Source organism: Dicentrarchus labrax, unplaced genomic scaffold (genome assembly GCF_905237075.1).
Source record: "Dicentrarchus labrax unplaced genomic scaffold, dlabrax2021, whole genome shotgun sequence".
NCBI classification, from domain to species: Eukaryota; Metazoa; Chordata; class Actinopteri; family Moronidae; genus Dicentrarchus; species Dicentrarchus labrax.
The window spans coordinates 24,919,162-24,940,792 of record NW_026136701.1 but is presented as its reverse complement, the minus strand read 5'-3'; the positions used below and the strand labels follow the sequence as shown (position 1 = coordinate 24,940,792).

Below are 21,631 nucleotides of genomic sequence, written 5' to 3'. Positions count from 1 at the left end.
ATACCAAGTGAAACTTGTTCCTGGGCTTCCCTCAGCTGTTTGTGCAGCTCTTCCTTTTTCGGGTTTCCTTTGGTGACAATCAGAAAGGTCAAAGTACTCTCGCCTCTAAGACCTCCCAGCATGCCTTTCACACCAAGCTCCCCATGACACCTCCTTGTCCTGAACATACCTGTAAGATGTGTCAGATCCTATTTTTTTCCTCATTGCTGTGCACTACCATAAGGTGACAGCAGTTAGCCTGCTGATGTTGAAGCTGAAGGTTGACCAGCAGGGTTTTTTCTTTCAGTCACAGCAGGGATCCTGACACGTCTACCGTCACATTTTAAAAAAAAAAAAAAAAACATGAATGTCTTCAGTAGGAACCAACAGAGCTACGGATGGTTAGAGAGGTCAGAATGTATTGAGAGACAGATGTTGGTTTTGGTCTCTTTACTGGATTTCTTGACAATAAGAAAAGTAAGAATGTTAGCAGACTCACTGTATAATGCTTTAAACAGGTCACTGAACTAGAATGAAATGAATGTGTTGCATTGTGCATTAATCTTACATTTCTCAGCCTTGAGGTTGGGACCATTGGGCGGCAGTAGTTCAGTCGGTAGGGTCACTGGTTCAAGTTAAGGATGGACCACATTATGTGTTCTGGACTGGAAGCTTAAGTGCCCTTGAGAAAAGCATCTAACCCCTGCAGTGCTGCTACATGGCAGCCCATGACTTCATCATCTTTCCGTGTGTGCATGATTGTTATTTGTTGATGTGTGTAAAACATTGAGTGAAAATAATTTCCTCATTGGTGATTAATACACAATTTAGCAGGTGTAATGTTTACCATATTTATATAGCATGTTATCTCTTGCAAATTAGCACCACAAAGTACAGCTGAGGCTCATGGGAATGTCAGTAGTATTGCAAAGTATTGCACAAATTAAACTTTGGCCTGTTGATGGTGGTAGACAAAAAGTCAGGGGATCAAAGTCACTAAAATTCAGCTAAAATTTCAGTCTGCATCTGGATGAAAGTTGTGACCGACAAGTAAAACTCTCTTAATTTCTGTATATTCGTCCTATTTTTCCTGCTCCTGAAAGTGGAGCACTAAAGTATGTCATTCTCAAACGGACATGATAACATGAAGACTCTTCTGCCTTGAGGGCGTGAGAATTATGGCACAGAAGAAAATTGGGCCATGGACCAATAAAGTTGAGAGACCCTGATCCAATCTCATGAAATAGCTCTCTAAAGTTCATTATGTTCTTCACCTTTGTGTCAGACAAGTTTATGGTTATTTTTAGGTCAGTGATGTTTTAACTTCTACATTTAATGATTCTTGTAGAAAGTATATTGGGTACATCTCAAATTCTCTTTTCCCTGAATGTGACCACAAAAGATACAAAGAAACTGTGTTGAAGAAAGAAATCGAAGGCACATTTCTTTGTAAAATTAAACATTCACCTCTCTCAAGCATCATCTTAAAGCTGCAGTTGGTAATTTTTCTAAAAATGTCTGAGGACAGTTGATTGTTGAGTCTCATTCCAAGATCCAAAAGCTTCTTTATGGATGGAGGAGCACTGGGAGGAGCCAGAGGAACCAGATTTCTTTGCAGATTATCTGTCTCATACAACTGTCAGGATATAGTGAAAGCTTCAGCAAATGTGACAATAAAAAGTATGGATATTGACAGTGATTTGATTGATCGGATCATTTTAGCCAAGTAGCAACAATAAAACTTTTTTTTTTGTGCCTGGACGATGTTTTGAAGTATTTCAATAGTGATCATCATAGTTTATAATTGTTTGTAATGCCACAAGCTGCAGCTGATTCCTCAAACACCAACAAATCACACAGACAGATTAACTCTCTATTTCGTTTTACCATGAATGATCCTGTTTAATACTCACATTCTCCATCTTTCAGGTCTGTGTTGAATGTGCTTTCTCTCTCACTCTCTCAAACAGTGGGAGTCCTACACTCCTGTACTTATTTGCTTCTCCACAGCTGAATAATTGATCACAACAGAGAAAATGAGAGACGGTTGTATGAGGAAGTTGGTGGTCTTCTAATGGGGGGAGGTTGTAGTTCTCGAGATAATTGCAAGGTAGACTTTTCATTCATTTGTCAGCTCTCTCGACTCAGCTGGGACCTGATTACCAAGGTACGAGTATAAAGAAAGTCTTTCTCTCTCTTTCTATCTCTGTAACATACAGGTACTACTCGGAAAATTAGAATATCGTGTAAAAGTTGTTTTATTCAGGCAATTCAACATAAAAGGTGAAACCAATACATTCTATAGACTCATTACATGCAAAGTGAGATATCTCAAGCATTTCTTTGTTGTAATTTTGCTGATTATGATTTACAGCTTATTAAAACCTCAAAACCAAAAACTCAGAAAATTAGAATACTGTGAAAAGCTTCAGTATTGTAGGCTCAAAGTGTCACACACTAATCAGGTAAGTAATCCAAAACACCTGCAAAAGGGTCCTGAGCCTTTAAAAAGTCTGTTTGGTGTGTCTTGTTTGGTTTAGAAGAATTCACAATCATGGGGAAGACTGCTGATCTCACAGTTGTGCAGAAAACCATCATTGACTCCCTGCACAAGGTGGGTAAGACACAAAAAGTGATAGCAAAAGAAGCTGGGTGTTCTCAGAGTGCTGTCTCAAAGCACATTAATGGACAGTTAAGTGGAAGGCAGAAGTGTGGAAGAAAACGGTGTACAAGCCGGAGGGATGACCGCAGCCTGGAGAAGATGGTCAGGAAAGGGCCATTCAAAAGTGTGGGGGAACTTCATAAGGAGTGGACTCAGACTGGAGTTGCTGCTTCAAGAGAAACGACACGCAGGCAGATGCTGGACATGGGCTTCAAATGTGGAATTCCTGTTGTCAAGCCGCTCCTCACAAGCAAGCAAGGCCAGAGGCGCCTTAGCTGGGCTAGAGAGAAGACACTGTTGGCCAGTGGTCCAAAGTCCTCTTTTCTGATGAGAGCAAGTTTTGCATCTCATTTGGCAACAAAGGTCCCAGAGTCTGGAGGAAGACCGGAGAGGTGGAAAACGGAAGATGCATGAAGAACAGTGTTAAGTTTCCCCAGTCTGTGATGACTTGGGGATCCATATCAGCTGCTGGTGTTGGTCCTCTGTGCTTTATCAAGTCCAGCATAAACGCAGCTGTCTACATTTTAGAGCACTTCATGCTTGCTTCAGTGGACCAGCTTTATGGGGATGCGGAATTCATCTTCCAGCAGGACTTGGCACCTGCCCACACTGCCAAAAGTACAAAATCCTGGTTCAACAACCATGGGATTACGGTGCTTGACTGGCCCGCAAACTCACCTGACCTGAACCCCATAGAAAATCTGTGGGGCATTGCCAAGAGAAAGCTGAACGGGAAGAGACCAAACAATAAAGAAAAGCTCAAGGCCGCGATTGAAGCATGTTGGTCTTCCATAACACCTGAGATATGCCACAAGATGGTAGCATCCATGCCACGCCAGATTAAGGCAGTCATTCGTGCAAAAGGGGCCCCAACCAAGTACTAAGTACAGATGCAAGATTTTACATTCAGAGGCCTGACATTTTTATATTTAAAATCCTTTTTTTTTTTTTTTTATTGATTTCAAGCAGTATTCTAATTTTCTGAGTTTTTGAATTTGAGGTTTTCTGAAGCTGCAAGTCAGCAAAATCAAAACAAATAAAAGCTTGAAATATATTGATTTGCATACTATTTGTCTATATAATAAGTCAATTTCACCTTTAAAGTTGAGTTACAGAAATACATGCACTTTTTCAGGATATTCAAATTTTCCGAGTAGTACCTGTACATACAACAGGTTGTTTCCTCTTTGGTAAAAATAGTTGCAATATTCACAATGAAGGAGTAAGTGTGACGAGTAAAATTTAAAATGAAGATGCAAGGGTCCTCTCCGTAAGCGTGTTCACAAAGCCAGCAGTGGAGAAAGAATTCAGATCCTTGAGTCAAAGCCCTGACGCATGATAAAACGCTGCATAGAGACGTTCAGATACCGTGTTTTCATTCCTGATTCCAGTAGCTGAACATTGTTTATCAGTCGATACCGAAGACCGGTCCGATTAAAAAATATATACTTTACACTATTATTTCTTAATAAGCATATATTACTAATCCTGTACGATTGCTATCATTGTTATATGACCTGACTCATGTTAAACCCTTTGTCAGAGTAAGGCGAATTACTATCCTGGAAAAATGCCTTTTTTATGTGAACACATTGTGTGACGAAAGATTCGTCTGGACTGCCTCTAACTTCTCTAAGACTGAAAAGCTACTTTCAGCACTAAACTTATGACTGATTAGCCCTTTAGGAGTTGTTAACTTGGTCACTTTTGCTTCCTTAGAATGAGCCTTCAATATATGCATATGCCGTGGGTCGTTTTCCATGGAGTCCCGCCATGTTTATTCTCATTACTTTTATTATACAGTTTGTTATTTACCAGATTAAAAGTTTACATATAAAACATATGAAGATAAAATAATGCGCAGTTGCAGTTTAATGGCCCAAAAATAGTTCATTAGTTCCATGTTAATGAGCTGTTAAAACATGAAAATACAGCTCACACATCAAGTATACAAGTCAATGAAATTTTTCAATGCAGGACTTTTACTTGTTTAATTTTCCTTATTTCAAACAACTTTTAACTCCATATAGGACATTGTATAGTTTAAGGCAGTTTCCTTTGTTCTTTGTCCCTAGAACCTCTAAGGAAATTAGGCGATGTGTCTTTGGCTCCTTTAAGAGATCCGTTTTTACTTATCTTCAAACTACCTGTTCTTGCTTGTTATTATACTTGTATATATCTTTACATGAGTATGTGTATATTGTGTTTTTGTTTTTGTTTTGGAGGAGTTGGTGGTTTGTGTATGTGTGAATGTATCTGTGTGATTTTGCTTTGTTGTATGTATCATGCTCTCAATAAAAGATGTAAAAGGCCTCTATGACTAACACATTTTATAGGACCATGTATTTTGCATAGTTGTTACACCTCCTCTGGCAGATCCATGCCTGAGTCGCGTTGTAGTTTGGTGCCAATGAGGAATCTCGATATTCTGCATCCTGTCATAAATAATAAAGATGTTCCCTTTGCTATAGGGGTCCAAACAGAGAATATAACAATATACACTATGTTCCTAACCAGAGGAAGGGGGAATAATGCTTCAGAAGTCATTGTTCTTGGTGTGTCTTGACTCCACCAGGCTTATCTGTCATGACAGTCATTGTATCCACACTGAGTGAACATGTCTCAAAGGGATGCAAACAAGCTGAGAACATGTCTGTAGCTTATAAAATGTACTGGTCTTATATTACATAACATCTATGCAGGACAGGACCCTACCAAACTCGTCTCTACTAACTTACGCAACAAACACCAAAATACTGTATCTACAAACCATTTTAAAGATGAACACTGCCCCTCTCAAACCACTTCACCATCAGTGGGAAATTTCACTGATGGTTTGGCTTCATGATCCAAGTCCAGTCTTCAAATCCCAGAGAGCGTTTCAGAAGCGTAGCGTCAAAAAGTCTGCCCGACATCGCTGACTCTGTGTCTTGTCTTTTTAGCTAATTAATAGTTAATAACCAATTCAATTTCAGGCCTTATCCTATTTTTAATGCTGTTGTCTCATCGTCCATGGTGTCAGATTTCCTCTGACTGATTGGATTCTGGCCTGGTGTCAGAGGTGGTGACGTAATGTTGATCTAGTGTGAAATTCGATCCGGAGTCTGCACGGGAGTATTTTATTTTGAGATTCACTGTGCCGTTTCTGGGCCTGACTTCCTGCCAATGAGATCTGCTCTTTGTTGGGTGGGTCGCAGCTTCCATCTAAAATAGCAAACTAATGAATGAATCAATGAATGGTCACTGACCTTCACCACCATATTCTGGGAACTAAACACTAATTGTACAAGTCATGGGACCAGCGCTGATCCTATAGAGTAGTTCAGTGCTTTGTTTGGTCAGTTGATGAGCTCATTAAGGGCCATGCTCGGATACCATGAAGACAAAATGCTGGACCTCCGGTGCACAGTTGTGTGACACATTTGTTTACTCACGGATCGAAGTAGAGCAATTACTGTACGAGCGGAGAAGTCCTACCGTTGCTCTCTCAAACCCTGATTCTGACAACAAGGCCAGATCAGCAGCTGTCTTGTTGAATATCTCTAACCAGGCTTCACTTTGTTTCCCAGAGATCTGCTTCTGGCTAATGTCTGAGCAAATCATCCCTTCATTATAACAGAAACATCACACACTCCTCTTTCTATGAACATGGATGAAATACCGACTGCTGAAGCGCAAAGAGAAGAGATGAGAAGCTGTACTTTCTAAGGTGTAATAGTTTTACAGTCAACCAGACTATTATTTGAAGACCTCCTGGTATTATATCAGGCTGACAAAGCCGCCCTTTAGATTCAGCACTTCTCTGATGTCATCTTATTGGAAAATGATGGTTTATTACTATAGCTTGGGTTTTATTTGATCATAAACCAGAGTATTGGACACATTTTGACCTAATGATAAAACATGAATATGTGTTTCATTCCAATCTATCTAGTATATGTTTCATGGTAGTCCATTCTGTAGTTGATTAAATATTTCAGACTTGACCAAAGGACTGGTTGAAATGGTGGCTTAGTTCGCGCAAGTTTCCTGGCCTCAAGGTCAGAGGTTCAGAGCCAGGCCTTAGCAGATTCATGAATAACACTTATCTTATTTTAAGTAATTTATTCACCTAGTATGTATTGACTAGCTTATTTAATGCTATAACATATATAATAACATTTCTGTATGCAAATGTCTGAGAATATGAGATATGTGTTATGTATTTTGTTTAGTTGTGTTCTTAAATTATCCCAAATGTTTCCAACAATGTTCAAAATCCGAGAAATCTGTCATTTTATTCAGGTAACGCTGCGTTTCACCGGTCGCCTGTCAATGGCGTCATATCCCCTTTGTGTATGCGTCAGCGTTGTGGTTGTCTGAAGCTGTCATACATTTACCTTTTATCCAGTTTTAAGTCACATTTCTTAGATCTTGGTAGTTTTTAAGTATATGTTTTAACTATGTGAAGGATTTTGTCTGGATCTCAAGTTTTTAAGAAAAAAAGCTGAGCTAACGTTAGCAGCAGCTCGGCTCGGCCCTTTATCAGCCAAACAGTGTTGGTGATTTTTAAGGTGGAACTGCTTTATTCAGTGTTTTATTCGATGGCTTTAATCACCGGTCTGTTTGTTTTGGAGGTGAGGAGACCTCTGTGGGTAGAAACCTCCTGAACAGTGAACACTGAAGGAATCCTAATTGGGAGAAGCTGACTGAAATGACGGCAATGGTGGTGAAGACTCCCATGATCCCACGCTGCTTCACAGCGTCATCAAACTTAGTCTTATTGTTGAGGTTAGAGACCACCTAGCAGCAAAAATTACACATTGTCAGTTTAAAGAAATCTTACCACACGTGTAGCTAAATTCACACAATTCCCATTTCAGTCACATGTCTGTCTGCCTCGTCCGCCGCAGTTTACACCAACGAACAAGACCAAGACCATTTCCCCCCGCCTGCTTTGTCCACCCAGGACGATCAGAGTGATCCACATTCCCATCCATGCGATCGATGACAGTAACTCTTTCAACATAGTCATTGTTCTTCCGTCACGCAGCTCACCTATTCATAGCAGTCATAATGGGTTTGCCGAATGATTGGATGAAATTAAGGAGACCAAACTACACTCGTCCTTACAGGAAACCAAATGCTTTTTGTAGTCCGGTCAAAACACAAACACGAAGAATACTGAGGAGGCTGAGTTGGGAGGATTTCCACAGACAGGTGATACATCATCAGTGACAGTGGAAAACTGTGAACACCAAAATAACCCAGAGCAAAAGCTTGGAAAAACAAACAGGTTATGCAGGGAGGTGTTCAATTAAATCCAGCAGCAAAACGGTTTGTTCATTAAACTAAAAACATAATGCAGATTTTTTTTGAAATGACTACAACTTCACCCAAGAACTGACTGAATTGAAGATTGGAGTTGGAGGTATGTGTTGTGCTGGCAGGATCCCAAATGCAAATGTGTTTTTCTGTGTCACTTTACATTGCACCAGTAGATGCTATGTTAATTCACAGCTATGGTGTCTCATATCAGCACTGATCTGTGTGTAAATGTGTCTCTTTATGAAGAGATGCAAATGTGCCTATGTACAGGTACTGCAAATACAATATGCAAAACATATATTAGCTAGAAACTGACCACTGACTGTGGTCTGTCAGGAGCAAATGCAGAAGTAGTGTGGTCAGAGAGTCTCAAAGAGGAGGTCGGGCAGACTGCTGCTGTTCATTTCCTGTTACTGAGTTATTTGAACCATAACCACAATGGCTCCCTTATCCTAATAACCAAAAGTATAATCATTTGGTAACCCTCACCAAGTTGTTTTTGGGCCCAAACTTCCACCAATTTAAGCATATTAGGCAGATATACAAACTCCAATCTATCTATCTATCTATCTATCTATCTATCTATCTATCTATCTATCTATCTATCTATCTATCTATCTATCTATCTATCTATCTATCTAATGCAATTCAGTACAACAGCTTAGCCATAAATTCTACCGTTTTATGACGTTATTATCTACGTTTATAACTGAGTTCATAGTTAAAGTGGTGTTGTATTGGGCTACATTATATTGAGAGGTTATTCTCTTTGTTTTTCATTTACATACTGAATGTAATGTCCAGTCCAACACTGTCATAGTGCTTGTAAATATTCAGGTTTTATAGCAGTGGCTGGCTGCCTTGCCTCAGAAAACTTCAGTAGTATAAGTATTGCTTGTAAATGAGCTTGATAACCACTGCCACCATGTAGAGTTTGTTTGGTGGTGATATTTTGTTAAGTCTGTGCCGTGGATCTGTAAAAGTCATACCTATTGGCCGTAAAGAGGCAGGCAGAGATTGAAATCCTGACATGTGAAATAGTCTGACAGACTGAAACTTACCCTCTGCAGCAAGATTTTAACTTGACTTTAGTGAGCCTGGCAGTTGTTCATTTGGGTCCTCAGTGATTTAATTGGGCAGCTCCTCAGTGTGACTGTGTAACAGCGTGAATGTGAAGCAGATGGGTGCTAAGAAATAACGCGCAGGCTGCTATAAATATGGATAAACAAAGTAAAGCCGAAGATTAATGCTTGAATTGGAAATCAGCCGAGGGCCTCAGCGCTGTGGCTTTCCATTGGGCCCATCCACCCTCTCTCATTATACACCTCCACACCACAGGGTTCATCACTGCTGTGGGGTCAAAACCTCACAACTGCAATTTCGTTGTTCTTTCTCTTGCTGGATTTAAACGTGTGCATGGTGGACTGAGTGATTGTCATTGTCCTTGAGCATTTAGAGATAATTAAAAAGCCTTTGGAACATTTCCATAGGTGAATGTTAAAATGGCTTGTTTTCATGTTTTCAAGCTTTGTATTTGTGGTTTTCCTGTTAATTTTCATACAAACAAAAGTGATTTTCATTAACAGCTGGGATCTAAAAGGAGGTTAGTTTGTATCTCCAGGAGAAAACAATGCACATTCAAAAATACTACAGTTAGATCAGTTTGTTTTTGAGGACTCAAAAGTATGGAAGCTTTACATCTGGATAATGCCACTCTGTTTATGTGATTGGTCGGTCTATTTCTCTTTAAATGGAAGCAATGATTATTAGTTTTCACATTTCTCATCTTCATTGACCATTGTTGACTTCCAGCATCTTCCAGCCCATGCAGGGCCTTTACCCGCTGGAGGACCAGAGGGGGAGCGGGTGATCGGCGTGGCCGGTGCCTAGAACAGCCAGGAACAAGCACTGCTGTGGGCCTTACTGATCTCCCTCTCTTGTTCTCTTTCAGTTCCAGAGGGGGAAGAGTGCAGACAGAGGCCTGCATGGGCCCACTGGAGCAGGTTGAAGACTGGATACAGGATTTGGGTTGTGCTCAGGGGGGGCTGAGACCCGGCCCTGGCCATAGAGAGTGTTCTGGAGGTATCTCGTTAATTCAGAAAAACAAAGCCTATAATTAGAATTAACACTGCTGTATCCAGGAACAGCAGGGATGGATTTGTTTATGAAAAAAAAGAACTTCCTCTACTGAAACAAATATCAAGAAAATAAGGAAGTGCAGAAGTACGTATACCTGTCGGAGGAACAATGCACTAACTCTGTAGACTTTCCACAATGGAATCATATGTTTGACTTATGTAAACTAGTCTGGAGCTGCTTTGACTACAACCTTAACTAGGAGAGACAACATTGATTTAGATCAGTGTATACTTGCAGCAGTCAGGGAAGGGTGAAGAGTACATTTACAGCTGTAGCTGGGAGAGAGCATCGTATGAAAAACATTGTGGAGAAAGAAAAAGGCCAACAAGGTGAGTGAGGTTAATGCAGCCTCAATTCTCATTTATTTCTCATTATTTATTTCATAATGTTACAGAGTCCTCGCAAAGTCTTTTTTTAAAGCTGCAGCTACAAACACCTTTTGCAATTTCAAAAAAAGTTTTATTTCTGAATTAAATGTATTTGTCTGTGGTCATGAGAGACATTTAACCTGTCGGCTGATGTTGCCTTGTGTTCTCCACAGTAAAGATGCTGTGGAGTCTGCTGCTCATCCCTCTGATTGGTAAGCATGTCAGTGATCTCTGAAATGATAAATGAATAAAATCATAAAACAGTTTATTGTTTTTAAATGTTTTACTGTAAACTTTAACGTATTTGACCCATTTGCACCCAAAGACTATATTTAGTATAAGAAGGAAAAATGCCAAAAAAAACATTTCTTCTGATTGGTCTTGGGATTTGGTACCAACATACTCTAACAGTATATATTTATATGTATTTTAGTGTTATAAGTTCTGAGGTTTAATGAAGCCAACAGACTCCCTCCATTAGTTTCAATGAGAATTAAAACTCCTTGAAACTAATGCAGAATGGTCCCTCAAGCAAATGTTTTCACCTAATAAAAGTTATTGTTGTCATTTTTATTAATATGGAATATATAGATAGGAGCCTGTCGCATGTGTGTACTGAAAATAATAAAAAATCCCTGAACCTTTACTGCTTATTCAAGGGCATTTTCTACCATTTTAGGAAAAACCCCGTAGTCCCATGTGCCCAAAGACTAAATCTAGTTTGATGAGAAAAACTCACTTTTCACCGGTTTAAATAATGTCTTCAGATATGTGCCCAGACAAAACTCCAAATTTCAGTTTCGGGCACAAACGGGTTATGGATGGCATATTGTAATACTACTGCTGTTTTACCAAGCAATAATATCGTAGATGCCAGTAACTTTGACTTGAATTGAAATGGAAATAGGAATTCTTATATATACTCTGCTGTTCCAGGTTTACAGAGAAATGCGAACGGGCACGTTTCAGATTGTCGTCCTGAAGGTACAAAAGGTGGGATTACATGCATTTTATTTACAGCTATGAGTTTAGTTTCTGCCTCAATAGTATTTATATGCTAAATATCTAAGGGCCGTTTTTTTTAAGTGAATTATTCTATATTTTGTCTTCAGGTACATCTCAAGACATGGAAGAGCTGAACGGGACCACATCCCAGTCATCAAACTATACGCATGGAAATACACCCTACGTTTCTGAAAGAGCTATAGATGGGAATAAAGACATCTGTGCTCACACCTTGTGTCTAGAGTTCTCCTGGTGGAGAATTGACCTGGAGGGTGTCTACACCATTTCTTGTATCAGTATCTACAACAAAGATAAACGCACGATAGAAAAAGCTCACATCTACATTGGGAACTCTCGTGAGAGCAACGGCACTGCCAACAAAATGTAACACCTTTATGTTACTTTGAACTAATTTATTTCACATTTCCAGGCTTCAGATGTCCTTTGGTCATGTCCTGTCTTTGTTCCCGAACCAAGTTATAAAACTTTATTTAGAAAGTTTGTGCATGTAATGTATTAAGGTTTACAATTGACAAATATATTTGAATTTGGGTTTTCTGGTCATTCATAGACTTGAATTTTCAGCTTCCTGTGACATTTCAAACTCACAGCTCCAGTGATGATAGAGTCTCCACCATGGCTTAATTTCACAGTGTAAAATATAAATGTCACAGTATCGACCTCTAAAAATATTGGATCAAAAGTCATTAAATCTAACAAAAGGTACTTAATGTTGTTGCCATATATTCTCTGTTTTCTTCATAGCCCCCACAGACACTGGCAGACTTTTTTCAGTGTCCGAATCTCCAAAGCAAGCAAATCAGAGATTTCATCCCAAAGAACCACAGACATCCCTCTTCCTGCCTTTACTGTATGTTCATCTCTTTTTCTCTTCCAGAAATAAACCCATCACAAACTTTAACAAAAAAACCTGGAATCACTTTCAGTTTAACCAATCAGCTTCAGGGCGCTACATCACTGTGTTCTCACCAGAACATGAGAATTTAATTCTGTGTGAAGTGAAGATCTACGGAAAAAAAAAGGTAAAGAAACGTTCTCCTCCTACACATACAGTATGTGATTGATAGCCACAGTATGTGAATACTTTACTGAAAACTGTGTATCAATAACGCAACAGCAGATAAATATGATGAATTATATATACTGTAAAAAAAAATGGACATATTGTATGTAGGCTGATTGTTCAAGCTAACTGAAGCTCAAGGTTTGATGCATAATTTAATGCAAAAATTTAATTTGTCCCCAGTGCCACCTCAATATCCTTCCACTCCAGAAATTGGGAATGACTGGATAGACACATACTTCATGCCACCCCCTGCACAAGTCAGCGCCCCCCTCTAGCCATCTCAGTCAAAACAGTCTGGACACGCCCCTGAACGGGAGTAAACACAAATGACTTCACGTTTGTTGTGAACTCACAAGTTAAAAGATTTAGTCTTCATCAGGACATTATCAGAGAATCACACAGGAGTCTTCCCTCAAACCCTCTGACCCTGGTCCCTTATTTTGTTCCCATCATTTCACACTGCTGTTTTTTTCCTCACTAGAGTCGCCCTTTAAGCTGATCAAAGAGAATAAGACATGGGAAGAAGCCCTGTACCACTGCAGGGACAACGAAATGGACCTGGCATCCATTCTCGACGATGAGGACCAAGCCTGGGCTGAGCTGCAGGCCAGGGATGCAGACACTGACCACGTGTGGCTGGGCCTCCATTACACCTGCATCCTGCAGTTCTGGTTCTGGGTCGACGATAATCGCTTGGATTTCAGTCGCTTGGATCAAGAGAGTAAAAAAGAAGAATGTGACACGAGTGTGGTCATGGAGAAAAAAGAGGAACATCTGTGGTTCAGCAAATCTGACTACGATGAGTTTAATTTCATCTGCAGAGTGAGAAAAGAAAAGCCAAGAGGATGGGATAAACTTACAGCCATACAGATATAACTTGCTTTTTTAGTGACTGCAGCTCACTCCATATTTTAGGACGTGCACGTACTTTACCTTTGTAAAAATGTTTGTTTAAGTAGTGTTAAGGCTTCGGTTGTACTTCCTGATACTGTGATATAATTATTATATGATGGTGAAACACATTTTTTTTCTTCTATTGTTTTAAAATTCAAAACTCAACCCTCATTAAACTCATGAGTGTTTATTATTATTATTATTATTATTATTATTATTATTATTCTCTCTATGAGAATGGATTTGGCATTGGAATGGGCTATCTGCATTTTGTTGTTATCCCGATAAGAAATAATAAAACTATTAATTAATAATTCAGGAAAGTTTGAGATTTCTCACAAATGTACAGAAATAGAATAGAAATGTATTTTATGTGGTCACATATAGTTTGTATACCTAAAAAATTGCATTTGAAGCTTTCAATATGTACTTTTGAATTCAATTTACTTTACATGTTATTTCCTCTGGATGCATACTGCTTATATATATATATATATATATATATATATATATATATATATATATATATATATATATATATATATATATATATATATATATATATAGATATAGATATATATATATATATATATATATAGATCTATATATGTGGGTTCAGTTTTTCCTGTGTGTGAGTATGAACATGCAAATGTGACTTTAACAATATTTGTTTTTGAGACGTGAATATAAAGTAGAAATAAAGGTTGATGATTGATGGTGATGAAGGTGTTCATTCATTCTGTACAGGACCGGGTCCATGGAGCCGCCCCTGAATTCTTATTGGCCAACCCATTATCCTAAACTATGATTGGCTATCGGCTTCGGTAGAGGCAGAACCTCGGTTTGAACCAACTGTTTGACAGTTGGGCGAGTTACTGAAAGACAGTAATTAGTTGCTAATTACTCTCAAAAGTCACTGACTTACTGTAGATAAAAGTAATTAGTTACTCTGTAAACTAACTCTTCTTATTAAGGCTCACAGCTGTCAGTTATATTATTTTAGTGTTGCTGTGGGACAACTGTATTGAGTTATAAATACTGGAGACCACCAGAGGGCAGCAACGAGTAACATTCATACCTGTAAGCAACATTTATTCAGTTAATGAAGATACACATGGACGTAAACACATTTTTCAGGGGTTTTCTGGACAACACAGGACAGCACCTGCTAACAAACAGTCATATAATTCACTGGTAGACCTCACTGATTCATTTAACCCCAGTTTCATTCATTACGTACATGACTTTGGCTACAGCCCATAAGTAACAGTTTAAATTCCTATTAGTCTATTAAAAGAAGAGGTAGAAAGTGTTTGTTGCACAAGCAATTAACATCTCCATGCATGTATTTATTAATCACAACAACAAGACATTTTTCCACCGGGCTTTCAGGAGATTACTGGAATTACAGCAACTCCCAACATTGCTGTTCGACAAGGTTTTTTCTTTTTAATATGCACTGTTTTCTTCAGGGGAATTATTTGTTTTTGAGGACTTAAAGAATAAAGCATGGAAGCTTTACATTTAGTGTGAGTGCCACTGTAATGCACAGTGAACACAGGAATGTAAGATACTGTAATGGTAATAATTAAAGTACATATTAGAAATGGTAAATTAATGCTATTTGGATATTTAAATGATACACTCCTGATTTTTTTAACAAAATGAGATGAAAGAAAAATTATGACCAAAAAAAGGTCTTTCCTCACATTTTCATTATCAAGTTAAAGATTTTGAGTTCTGAAGTCAGCTTTAAACTAAAAAGCAAACAAACAAAACAAAACAACATGCACACTTCCTTTTCTTTGTAAAAGTGAATCTTAAAATACAACTCCGTCAACTACGAAACCTCAAGAAGACATCGTAAGTTAGGCTGTGTCAGGTCGGCCCCTTTCAAACATAAAGATTTAATGGAGATGAGTTAAAGTGAGTCTTGTGGATCTGGCCTTAGCTGGTAATAGCAAACGTATTTGTGATTTGCAGGTGAAAAGCTTAGCCAGGGTGTTAACTAGAGGGCACTTTATGCTGTTTTATCTATCATACGGACATCTAAGAGGGCACTTATGCAGCATTTAGTCGAGCACTGGGGCTCTAACCACAGCCATGACCTGTTCTTTCCTGAGTCTTTAGAACAACAGACTTGAGTGCCCTTTACGATTTAATAAGATTCTACATGTACGGTATACCAGCATTTAGATAAATGGAGATTAATGGTTAGATAAAAGGTGTCCTTGCTCCTTCATTTTCCTAGACATAATTCCTTTTTCCCTGTGTAATCTAGTTTATCTGATCGAGTCAAAGAAGATGAAAGTGGTGAAACGGCTGAAGAGGAATGAATTGATAACTGCCTGTCAGTGTCTCTAGATAGAACATACAGTACCGTGTGGTTCACATGGTAATTGTTCCCTGAATTAAAGTCAGTGGTAAAAAAAAAGTGAAATGAAAAGACTGAGTAGGAAAGTAACTTTCTCAATGCAGTTTTCCAATTGAGTATTTCTGTCAGAGACTGAAATGTGTCTGTTGGCCTTTTAAAGCAGCTGTGAAAACTTTTGTGCTTTGCTAAACTGCGACTACGAAACACACATTTTCATCAGATCTGGCTCAAACATTACACTGGCAGCTACCTCGCTAACAGCGCCATGCCTGCTGCATTTACGGAAAACAGAGTCAGCGCCTCCAGCTACAATTAAAAGGAAATCTAATCCATCAGTGAGCTTTTGGAAAGCAGAGTGGATGAGAGATGCACAGTAGGTGAAGACGAGTCAGTGCCTGCTTACTTTTAATGAAACAAAGCCTGCAAGCTTTCAGTTCAAGCAGAGGACTCCAGAGGTACGCACAGCATCATCTGGTTGTTGTTCCTGCACACAGCGTCTCGTAGAATAAGTCCAAGCCATGGGAGACTAGTTGTAGCTTTTCTCCTTCAGACTAAAACCCTGTACAGCAGAAAGCTGCTGTAGTGGCTCAGTCTGTTTTTTGGCTCTATTTATTTACACTTAAACTTAACACATTTTTTGGCCACATGAAGGCAGCAGAAACAAGTTGTAAACACAGCATTGATATAATTTTTATTTCAGGTCAGACCTTTAATAACACACAGGAGGAAATTCTCAGCATAAAAAACACAAACATGAAATATAAACACAGTAAAAAACACACTAACCCCCAAATTCCAGCGGACTTTCATATTGTTTTGTCATTTCATACATTCTCAGTTGAAAATTATTGATTATAGCTTTAAATCCTCCACCAGGGGGCGTTGCTTATATTCTAAATTAATCGTTAGTTGCAGCCCGACAACCCTGTCTCCTAAAAAGTATGTTTATATACAATTCAGCAAAAAAACTTTTATACAGTTTTATATATTTCTTTGACCAGAATTACAACGTACAACCATCAACTAATACCCAGTTAACCAACACTTCAGTTGTCAGTTAAGAATATGAGTACCAGCTGAACAACAGTGAAGTTAATAAGTCTCACGTTTAACAAAATACAGGATCTCCTGCAGACTCCAGTCCCACCTTCCTGTTATGACATTCTTGACTGAAAATAGGAACCTGGTGCACTTGTTTGGCTCTGCAGGGGCAACATGAAACACTGAACAGGCCGCTGCCCAGAAGCTCCGGAAACTCCACTTTGAATGATTTGACACATGAACTAAACGTCTCTCCATGCAGGGGCACCAGAGGTACCAGCTTATGGGTTGATTAAAAATAAAAAATATGACATTTAAGTTTTCTTTTTAATTAAAAGTTGTGGTGTAATGGCTGACGGTGTTAATTCGGTGTCCAGTATTGACCTGTGGTTATTTGTAAAACATAATCCAGAGTTTAATTTGAAATGAAGCTCATGGTTCTGATTGTTAAATAGAATAGAAGGAACTTCTCTGAACAACGAAGATTCAACTGACTGAAATCTTCTTATTTTACAGTTGTTTTAAATAAGTTAAGTTAAATAAGTTGTTTTAAATAAGCACATTCACTTGAGTGATGGATTTCCATTTCCATCCTCTTTATACTTCTAGTTCAGTGTGAATGATTGTGCTTGTTACACTATATTGATCTGACAGCTACAGTTCCTAGTTACTTTTCAGATTTTACATAAACAGATTGGGAAGCTGATAAAATACAAGGCACTGTTATAGATTATACATATATGACCCCACTGTCCTGTCTAGTTGGGGCACTTTGTCACATTCAAGAACCAAGAACAGTTTTTCCCCTCTTTTCTACCCCATCAATGATCTCACGCCCCCTCAGATTCATCTTGTGAGCTGACCACCAGGTAGCGAACCACCGGTTTACCCCCTGACTGTATAAAAAATAGTTAAAATCACCTCCACCTTGACCAGCTACAAAAGCTAAATGCTGCTGACACATTGATGCATCGGGATTATAGTTTATTATAGTCTAATAATACATAATAATATATTAATAATATGTGATAACAAATCTGTCTCACTGGACCTTTAAGTGCATTTGTTGGTTATATTTATTTGACTTGAGCAGGATTTTGAATGCAGAAGTTTTTACTTGTAATTGAGTATTTTGTTGTGTAATTGTGTTGTATTTGTACTTTTATATATGTAAAGGATCTGAATAGTCTTCAATCTTTCGATTAATGTAAGAGATTGAATCACTAGAACATGTATATGTTCTTCTCAGGCAAAGTACACCTGAAGATAAAACCATCAGCTGTTCAGCTTCAGTCGTCACTTCCACAGAAAACCACTGGCTCAGTACTGGTGAAGTTTTAGTGGAACTCTTTCGCCTCCCGGTGGTAGCTCGGTTTCTGGCAACCTGTAATGTTGGTTCTGACATAAAAAAGGCCATGAAGCCTGTAGATGCCATTGCACAGGCTCATTCCGCTGACCTGTGCTGTGCTCGGGAAGTAGTTAGTGGATCTCCGCAGGGTCTCTGAGTGAGATGAAGAGTCATTAGCCAGTTTTGACACATACAACCCAGCTCTAGCAGTTAAAAGAAAGAAGACCTTATAACTCACAGACAGTGTTCTGTCCACTGTAGGTCACGTCCATTACTCCTAGCCTGTCTCTGAAGAGAGCTCTTCTCAATATTTTGGACAGAGGTGTAGAAATGAACAACGGGTTCTCCTGAAGCAACCTTAATCTCATGAAAGCTGTGAATTGCCGTCTCCCTCTTCCTTCTTTTCTGGATGCTTCCCTGCAGAAGCTGACAGGTAGTGCATGCAATGACAGACTTTCTGATTAAATTCTTGTTAAAAAAGTCACGTTAAAAAAGACCTCTCCACCATGCAAGGTTGGCAGCCTGTCCTGAGCTCCACTGTCTCTATGTAACTTGTTAGTCCCTTCCTCCACGCTATGTTACAGGAGAGGAAGAGGAAATAATTCTGGCTCATGAGAAGGCCATAACAACTGGGCTGGATATGGTTAAAGTTGTTAGGGGATTTGCACACAGAAGCTTATAAAATAGGGTTGGGTTGGATGTGGGTTTAGAATTTAAAACATTATAGCTTTACGTTTAAAAAGAATAGTAGACTTTAGTATTCTAGAAAACTATACTGGATTAAAGCACATACTTTATGCTTGATATACCAGTCCATGTAAGAATACATAATTAGATATTATATAAAGGTGTCATTCTATAAGAGTTTGGTTTGGTTGATTGGTAGTTGGTCTAAACATTTTTAAAATAAAGCAGATAAATTTATAAAAACTACAATATCTGCCTCTAAATTATAGTGGGATTAAAAACTGTAGAAATTAGTAATAATGAAATGAAGTACGAGTATCCGTACAGTCACCTATCAGTAAATGTACTTTGTTATTATCCACCACTGCACAGGACCTCATTACCGGCTGCTCCCTGTTACTCGTTAGGGTCAGTATAGATAGTGGACTGACTCTCATTCTGCCAGACTGCCTCTGTTGCTCAGTGCAGCCTGGTTAACACTGTCCCTGTTTGTTCTTGTCGTACTGACCTTCTGTCTGTTTTCACACCACCTACTGCCTTTCAGCTTAACTGTGTTTGAGATTTTGAGGGACTCCAAATTGAGCAGAACTGAGAGTAAAGTCTAGTGCAGACTGCAAGACTTTTGACAGAGTTTTTCTGGCATACAAAATCTGCTGCCACAGCTTTCAACATATTTGGTCTTATTGTAGTAAAATAAATCACGATAACTCCAAATCCTCTGTTTGATCAAGGGTATGTAATAGTATATAATCTTTAGTTAAAGATGTTGATATTTGTGCGTGCTCATTGTACACTCCCACGAAGGGAGATCTTAATCATCTAAATCAGCTGACAACCCTCCCATGAGAGCCAACTGCTTACTGGGGTTGGCCAGGACAACCTGTAAGGCAGTGGGAGGGGCGTTACAATGCTGCGAGCCAAATGTTAAAGTCCAACTAGCCCTTCCTGCATTTTGTAAATGAGAGATAACACATTATGTCTTTGACAATAAAATCTACTCATTGTGGAATGCCATAAAGCCTAAAAACCCCTTCTCTCTTCCTCCTGCCCAACCAGAGCCCAAGACCAGAGCCAGATTCTTAAAATATTCATGTGAAATCACACTGAACCCAAACCCAGCAAACACATACCTGAGAGATAAGACCAGTACTGTTGACTGGACGTTATTACTGGGAGGTGAGAGAGGAGAGGGGAAGCAGTTTATGCAGTCACATACAAGAGAATCAGCAGAGGAGGGAGCTGGGATGAATGTGGATTTAGAGGCAATGACAAATCATTGGAGTTATATTGTGAAAAACACAGTTCTAACTTTTTATTAACAACCAGTTATTTAGTTTAAAATAATATTTACATGAACAACTCAAGGTGTAATAATCATGGTTAGTGGTGCGACACTGCTGTAAATTATTATGAATTCACCTATTAAGAGAAATAAATTGAAGAAATTATTATTAGACTGATTCATTTTATGTAGTCTACATTTATTTAGGCTGTACTCTGCCACATTATAAATTCTGTGATTTTTTAGATTGACAGTGTTCTGGTTTATTTTCCACTAATTTTAGCTTGTTCTTCCACTTACTGAAGTTCAGGCTCACTACACTGTGTTTGTTCATTGTGACACTGAGAATGTCTATAGAACAGCACAATTTCCAGATTGATTCAGTCATTACAGTCGGGTGCATTCAGGTCCTGTTGGATTAACCAAATGCATCTAACATGAAAATACATCTTTTACTCAAAATATTCTCAAAACTAAAAAATGAAAAAGAATGAATTGAATTTGAATTATTTTAATTGCTGCATACAGTATCTCTCTGTAACTGCTCCTCTTCCTGGACTGAATCACAGTTTGATGTCTCCTCCCTCTTCTTCCTGCTCTCAAACACAGCAAGCTTCACTCTGTCCACATATTTCCTTGTTCCCTCCCCTTTAGATCTACAGTTTGAAGGATGGGTGTAACCAACATGTGGAACTGGGAGACTCTGTTCACTTAGGAAACACATGTTGTTCAGATCAGAGCTCAAACTAGTTTCATTTATAAGGAAGTGAAACTCAGACAGTCATTGTGACTGAGAGGTGAAATGGCGCAGAAAGGAGTTCAGCTGGACTGGGAAACCTTCTCTTGTTCAATCTGTCTGGATCTACTGAAGGATCCGGTGACTATTACCTGTGGACACAGCTACTGCATGAACTGTATTAAAAGCTTCTGGGATAAAGAGGATGAGATGCAAATCCACAGCTGCCCTCAGTGTAGGTTGTTCTTCATACCAAGGCCTCTCCTGGTTAAAAACACCATGTTAGCAGTTTTACTGGAGGAACTGAAGAAGACTGGACTCCAAGCTGCTCCTGCTGATCTCTGCTATGCTGGACCTGAAGATGTGTCCTGTGATGTCTGCACTGGGAGAAAACTGAAAGCCTTCAAGTCCTGTCTGGTCTGTTTGGCCTCTTACTGTGAGAATCACCTACAACCTCACTTTGAATCACCTGCCTTTGTCAAACACAAGCTGGTGGACCCCTGCAAGAAGCTCCAGGAGAACATCTGCTCTCGTCATGATGAGATGATGAAGATGTTCTGCCGTACTGATCAGCAGTGTATCTGTTATCTCTGCTCTGTGGATGAACATAAAGGCCACGACACAGTCTCAGCTGCAGCAGAAAGGACTGAGAGGCAGAGAGAGCTCGAGGTGAGTCGACAAAACATCCAGCAGAGAATCCAGGACAGAGAGAAAGATGTGAA

General features: G+C 39.0%; 2 protein-coding genes across 8 annotated transcripts in view; both read left to right on the top strand.

Annotated features, from left to right (window-relative positions):
• The first annotated feature begins 10,252 nt into the window (after positions 1–10,252).
• The window catches only part of LOC127356971 (fucolectin-1), a 27,403-nt gene continuing 16,024 nt past the window's right edge, over positions 10,253–21,631 (top strand). Inside the window, exons 1-4 of one of the 7 annotated variants that reach the window (XM_051389204.1) lie at positions 10,262–10,416; positions 10,629–10,667; positions 11,392–11,448; positions 11,568–11,844. In XM_051389204.1, the coding sequence (XP_051245164.1) occupies positions 10,380–10,416; positions 10,629–10,667; positions 11,392–11,448; positions 11,568–11,844 (410 nt within the window). In that variant the 5' untranslated portion in view covers positions 10,262–10,379. Of the gene's footprint in view, positions 10,417–10,628; positions 10,668–11,391; positions 11,449–11,567; positions 11,845–21,631 lie in introns of all 7 variants that reach the window. The other 6 variants (XM_051389440.1, XM_051389121.1, XM_051389270.1 and 3 more) reach the window with 6 other exon arrangements.
• The window catches only part of LOC127354844 (tripartite motif-containing protein 16-like), a 7,398-nt gene continuing 6,700 nt past the window's right edge, over positions 20,934–21,631 (top strand). The window contains exon 1 of the mRNA XM_051385149.1: positions 20,934–21,631. This exon is cut by the window's right edge and continues 830 nt beyond it. Coding sequence (XP_051241109.1) covers positions 20,976–21,631 — 656 coding nt within the window. The 5' untranslated portion in view covers positions 20,934–20,975.